This window comes from Gavialis gangeticus, unplaced genomic scaffold (genome assembly GCF_001723915.1).
Source record: "Gavialis gangeticus isolate Ggan-Ray unplaced genomic scaffold, GavGan_comp1, whole genome shotgun sequence".
In the NCBI taxonomy this organism is placed as follows: Eukaryota; Metazoa; Chordata; order Crocodylia; family Gavialidae; genus Gavialis; species Gavialis gangeticus.
Window position 1 is genome coordinate 26,089,967 of NW_017729022.1, and position 6,941 is coordinate 26,096,907.

General features: G+C 40.9%; 1 protein-coding gene across 2 annotated transcripts in view; it reads left to right on the forward strand.

The window, feature by feature from the left end:
• The window catches only part of RAP1B (RAP1B, member of RAS oncogene family), a 46,026-nt gene that overhangs the window by 11,292 nt on the left and 27,793 nt on the right, over positions 1 to 6,941 (forward strand). For both annotated transcript variants that reach the window (XM_019514703.1, XM_019514704.1), the window contains 2 exons: positions 340 to 396; positions 4,440 to 4,580. In XM_019514703.1, coding sequence (XP_019370248.1) covers positions 340 to 396; positions 4,440 to 4,580 — 198 coding nt within the window. The remainder of the gene's footprint in view (positions 1 to 339; positions 397 to 4,439; positions 4,581 to 6,941) is intronic.

Here is a 6,941-nt window from a genome sequence, read left to right on the forward strand (position 1 = left end):
GCGCAATAAAACGAGGTATGCCTGTATATGTGTTCACAGTGAGCACCTGAAACAAGTAGAAATTAGCTGTTTTATTGCTAGTTACTATGTTTAAAAATAATGGCTCCTTTTTAGTATGTGGGTAAGTTTTTAAAAGCATCAAAGTATCGCTTTCAAAAATGTCAGTCATTCTTGAAAATACTGCCTGCTTTTGGTGTGTGAGCTCAAACTCAAAATTTTTTTCCCCATTACTCTAACTTGTGCATAATATGCTTGATTTTATAAAATAAGTTTCCTATTTGATTGTACTTGTTTTGAGAAGAAAAGTATTTTAACATGATCTCTCTCTTCCATTGGCAGCAAGTTGAAGTAGATGCACAACAGTGTATGCTTGAAATCTTAGATACTGCAGGAACGGTATGTAAAACCAGCTATCCTAAGTACATATTCACAACACTTAAGGCAATTTAAAGCTAAATTATTGCAGGAAAGGGAATGACAAAAATGGTTATACTGATCACACTTATCCCCTGAAGACAGCTGTTCACCAGACCAGCCTTCTAAGCAGAATCGGAACTGCAGAAAATGAATTGTAGTTACTTATGATTCATTCTGTCTTATTAGGAAAACATAAAATTAAGCATGGTGATCAGCATAGGCCTTCTGCCAGCATTTTGTAAAGGATAATTCACCTGTGCATGAATCTTAAATTTAACCCAAAAGGTGATAGTTTGGAGTAGTCACAGTATTACTGTTAGAGATTCCACATTCTGTCTTTTCTTCTGTTTTAAGGTATGGGATGGTGTCTAACACTTAGTGTTGCTTCCTGTTATTTAGGCAATGTTGGACATAAAGCCCATGCATTACTTGAATACCACTTATGCTGACATGCTAGACACGGGTGAATTTTGTCTTTATGGCCTGATCAACATTTAGTGAAGGGGGCAGGGGTGTTTGGGGGAAGGGGTGTATACAGTAACAGTATTTGGTTGTTACAAACCCTGTTAAACCACCAGAACATCAGGTATCGTCACCTTTCTTTTGTGTTTTGTTCTGGTATACTATGTGTGGTCTCACTGGAAAGCCCATGTGTCCATTTATGTTGCTTTTATTGCTCTATAGATTATACTGTCTATGTATGTCTTTTATAATTTGGGGCATAGTTTAGCCAAGGGACTGAAGCGTGCATAGTTAAACAATTGCCACTACCAGACATGGGCAGGAGACATTATTGGGTTGGACACACAATGAATTGTCTGCCTGTACTGGGGAAAAATAATTGGACAATAGCAAAGGCATCTGAGAGAAATGGAGCACCTATGGCTAATAGGCCAAGTGCCTTGGGGAGACAGTGGTAGTGTAAGAGTGATGCTGTAGTTGTGATGGTCCAGAAATTATTCGAGAGACAAGGATTTCTTAGGATGTTATCTTTTATTGGGTGAATTATGTCATTGGAATCATAGAATCATAGAAGTAGGGTCGGAAGGGACCTTGTAGATCTTCAAGTCTGACCCCCTGCCTGGGCAGGAGTAAAACTGGGCTCAAATGACTCCAGCCAGGTAGGCATCAAGCCTCCTCTTAAAGACCCCCCAGGGTAGGAGCCAGCACCACTTCCCTTGGAAGTTGGTTCCAGATCCTAGCTGCCCTAATTGTGAAGTAGTTCTTACGGATGTCTAATCTAAACCTACTCTCCAACAATTTATGGCCATTATTCCTTGTTATGCCAGGGGGCACTAGGGGAAACAAGATCTCTCCCAAACCCTTCTTGTCCCCCCTAGTGAGTTTACAGATGGCCACTAGGTCACCCCTCAGCCTTCTCTTGTGAAGGCTGAACAGGTTCAGGTCCCGCAGTCTCTCATTGTAGGGTCTGCCCTGCTGTCCCCGGATTATTTGGGTGGCCCTCCTCTGGACCCTGTCAATGTTGTCCACATCCCTCCTGAAGTGGGGCGCACATGGACACAGTACTCCAGCTGTGGCCTGACCAGTGTTGCATAGAGGGGGAGGATCACCTCCTTGTCCCTGGGATAGAGTTAGACAAACTTTCGAATACAAGACATCCTTCTTTAGGTCTGATCAGAACCAGGACAGTAAATCTCTGGGGAATTCTGTGACTCATCAGCAATTAGAATAATAGTGATGAGGGGAAGCTGACTCAAAGGTTTTTAGAGTTTAGTTAGGATAGAATTGGGGTCTTTGGATGATCCCAGGCTAAGGAGAGTCCAGGGTCCCCAGCAGCCAGGGCTGGCAGAATCAGCAAGAAGCCTTATTTTTCTGGACATACTGACAGGACTCTCACAAAGGCTAGGGTGTAGCCAGATGTGTAAGTAACTTTACTTGTCTTGCTTTTCTGTTTCCAAACTTCTGGTCAGCTTTTCTTGTAAAATTCTCTTCTCCTGTATTAATAAATCGTTTTGTTGCTTTGTCTCCTTTTATTGCTTGCCTGCAGAGAGAGTGATTTCTGGGCAAGTGATATTCCAGGCTAGAGCTTTCTCTGGAAAGGGAAATCTAAAATTTCTTTCACAACCCAACATGTGGGCCACCTAGAACTGCCAGAGATTCCCAGTTATAAGGGCAGTGGAACTGAGACCTGTGGGGATAAGCAGTTATCCCAAGGCAAACCTCAGCCTTTTCCTTGGGACAAGCAGTTGTACAGTAGCAAGAAACTGGGAGCTCTGGGGTTGTGCTCCAATATTACTTCCATGGGGTAAATAAGTGTTTCACTTAAAACGGTGCAGAACTATGTAAAGACAGAGTGACATTTTAATCAAAATGGCTAATATTTTTATCCAGCTTTGACTGCCAGAAGCATTAGTAATAGAACAAAGGCAGCATGCAGAGGCATTGCATAGTATTGGCTCCCTTTTGCTATAATTTATTACTTTAAAGTTTCATTTCCCTTAATTTTAGACACTCTTTCCGGTCATACCAAGTTTTAATTTTTTTAGTTGAATCTAATTTAAGTCTTTGGCAGGGTCTCATCTTGTTTTTTAATAGTACTCTTATCCTCTTTTATAATTAAATAATAAAGAACCATTTGGAAGGGATTTGTGCTTCTCAGAAGGTGCAGAATCTCTTCAGACTGCTCAGGATCAAGCATTCAGATGTACAGCTGCGTCTATCTTCAGTTATTACAGTAGAACAAAATATTGTTAGACCCTTGAAATGAGACCCTATGTGAAATGTAGAGCTTGTATATTTGTAAATGTCACTGTAATGAGTTTGCCATCTAGCATCTGATATATTTCACTTAATTCAGGAGCACTTATTTCATTTTCACCTACCTAGAATTTAAAAATTGTGGTATTAATGCTGTGAAGGAGTAGTTGAACTTTGAAATAAAGGCCTGGATGGGAAATACTGGTTCATTGAGTTGGTCTCCTATAGTCTCAAGCAGCCACATAATAAACAGAGCAGTGAGATGTGGAGCAGTCTTCTATTAGAATTTCAAGGAGGTGCTACTAAGTGGGTTTTTTGGTTTGTTGTTTTTTGGGTTTTTTTGTTAAACTAGTTTTAAGAAGCAATTTAGTCAGTTTGTAGAAAGGATTGTGTTCTGCCTACCTGCAGTGTTAGAGAGTTGGATTTAACAATGTGGGAGATTCTTTCCAGTCTTGTATCTGGTGTTCCAATACAAATGTCATGGACTGAGGCCAAACAAAGGAGTGGTTGATGAAACTTAATTTGAATTTAGTTTCTTCTTGCTTGCATTTTTTAAAATGGAAAAATCTGAGAATTCTACCGTAGGTTCATGTTTCACTACATCCATACAATGGAAGAGGGTCAAATCAGAACCTTATCAGTTTTTAAAAGACCCAGTCTCCTGTATAGTTTTCTCATTTTAGTTGAATGTGACCCCACTCATTGTTCTGTTCTATCCCAAGGTTCAGTCAGGTGCAGCAAAAGCAAGTAAATGTCATGAGTTTGTTTGCCCTAGTGTTTAGGGTATAAGAGAGAATGTGTCTTAACTAGTGAGAACTTGACTGTGTACTTGTTTTAACCAGGAGCTTTCATTTCAGACAGTGCCTCTTATGACTGTATGAGTTATTATGAAATTGAAACAGTGCATTATTTTAATAAACTCTTTGCAGTTGTTCCTACTTTTTAATGGAGGCAATAGGATTCTCTGAGGTTAGAATCATTGTAATTTTTCTGTATCGTGTCTCCTTTTTTTGGACTTACAGAGCTTTTCCAGCCAGATCAAATGACTGTTTACCTGGAGACTGTAGTTCTTAGCATTTTCCCAAATAACAGTTTTAGTGCAGATATTTTGTTTATATACACATACTTAAAACCCAATACTATTCATAAGGCACAATGCATGGGTTAAACTTTTTTTAACAAAAGGTTTTAAGATGTAAAAATTGTCATTACTTTCATTAACCTTGTATGGCTTATCCTTCAGTTGTGTATGATTTCAGTTTGTAAAATGCACAAAATCAAATCCAATGTCTCTCTTATTACAGGAACAGTTTACGGCAATGAGAGACCTCTACATGAAAAATGGACAAGGCTTTGCATTAGTATATTCTATCACAGCACAATCCACATTTAATGATTTACAGGACCTACGAGAACAGATTCTTCGAGTCAAAGACACTGATGATGTAAGTAGCCTATCAAAACACTATAGAAAAACTGATATTTTAAAGTCCTCATCCTAATATTTTTAAAAACTGTACATACTTTAACCAGAAGTATGACTTTATTCATTCCAAGCTTTAATTTGAAAGGCAAATTGACCAGTTTTGTCCAGAAAGTCATTTTAAGATATGTCCAGGTAAACTCTCATAAGCCAGATTCTACAACCCTTATTTAAGTAATTAAACTTGATAAAAGTTTTGACTGAAAAACTGTGATTTGTCCTTCGAATCCAGTTTTGCTTTAACTGATTCATTGATCCAATAAAGACTGTGGGATTTTTGTACCACCAAGGTTAAATGTTAAGGTTATTTTTCTCATTGCTAGTTCTCCCATGTCAGCCAATTATTTATTTTTTTTTTTTTCCCCCCACCACCCGCACCCCTTCCTCATGTATCATTTCGGTAATATATGCAAACTTGCTGCTCTAAGAAGGGTTTTCATAATGTAGCTGGCCCTGTAAATAGATCGTCTATTAAGACACGAGAAGAGTATAATCCAGCTCCTCCTCCTGTAACTGTAGCCCTGCGTAACAAGAGTGGAGTTAAAAACTGTCTTACTAGAGTAAGCCAGTATGACTTGGGTAGAAGCAAAACACTGTATGTAAAATTGAATAGCAGTACAGGAGATCCTCACTGTTCGCAGGGGATACATTCTGGAGATCCCTGTGATTGGTGAAATCTGCGAATACTGATGTGGCTCCCTGTCAGGCCCCACAGCTGCCTTCTGCTCCCCCACAGCACCTGGGGACCAACTCCTTCCCCCAAGTGCTGCCACAGCTGCCTCCGGCAGTGGCGACAAAAAAATGCTGCTGCTGCCTCTGGGGGAGAAGATGCTGCTGCTGCTGCTGCTGCCTCCCTCCATGTCCCCAGGGTTCACTCTCTGCCTGCCTCCTGGCTCTGCCCTCCCCCACAAATATTTGAATCTGCAAACCCGGAGTTTGTGAATACCAAGGGTTTCCTGTATTTCTTTCATAACTTCTTAGCAAATATATTTTGGATGATCCTAGAAAATCAACTGGTTCCAAACCAGGGCTGAGTTAGTCTGTAACAGTGAGGGCCAACCTTTTTGGCAGGCGTGCTACTTCTGATCTGCTTCCCCTGCCTAATCTGCTGCTTGGCTTTCTGCTCTCTGCTGTATGCTCCTTGCCTACTCTGATCCTTTCCTGTGATGCCTGTCGTCTTCCTGATTTGCATGCTACACAGAGACTTCTTGTGCCACTTAGGGCTCACGTGCTGCAGGTTGGCCACCCATGGTCTACAAGGTACCACTCTACCCTGGCTTCTGCTTATATTATAAATGTCGGTGACAGAACTTGATAGGCTGTGCAAACTTTCCCTCAAGTTCTTAACATCATAGCCCTTATGTCAATGTAGTATAGTCTGTATTGTTTCTTCCACAACAAATGGGATGTGTGGAGGCAAAAGCTGAGTTACTAGAAACAGGTGTTCTCAAAAAAACTTAATTCTAACACATTCATATAATCTTCTTGATGTTTCCAAATCACTTTGGATTATCTCCGATCTGATAAACGATGGAAAATTAAATGGGAACAGGCCCTTTTTCATATAAATAAGGGGTGGCTGGAAATCCATGTATTTCCTGCAACTTCATTCCCAATAGCATGAGTCCTGTGGCTGTGCACACAGGCTGTCCAAGACTGTGGCCACTTGTGTAGATCACCCACTTTAACTTACTTGCATCTGGAGTTTTCATATAGCTGTCTGTCACTAATTCAAGGTCAGATGCAAGGAAGGATGCATAACTTTTTTGTTTTGGTTTTGTTTCACTTCGTACTACTGTCATGGATTTCATAGACATTAGGGCTGGAAGGGACCTCAGAAGATCATCAAGTCCAGCCCCCGCCCAAAGGGCAGGAAGTCAGCTGGGGTCATAGGATCCCACCAAGATAAGCAACCAATTTACTCTTGAAGGTGTTCAATGTAGGTGCTTGAACCACTTCTGATGGAAGGCTATTCCAGACCTTGGGGGGTCAGACAGTAAAGAAATTCTTCCTTATGTCCAGCCTGAAATGGTCTTGCAGTAGTGTATAACTGTTTGACCTTGTCATCCCTTGGGGTGCTCTGGTGAACAAATGTTCCCCCAGATACTGGTGGTCACCCCTGATAAATTTATAGGTGGCTATCGGATCACCCCTGAGCCTGTGCTTTTACAGGCTAAAGAGCCTCATAGATCTCAGCCTTTTGTCGTAAGGTCTGTTTTCCTGACTTCTAATCATGTGCATGGCTCTTCTCCGGACTCTCTCAAGCTTCTCCACATCCTTTTTGAATTGTGGAGCCCAAAACTGGACGCAGTACTCCAGCTGC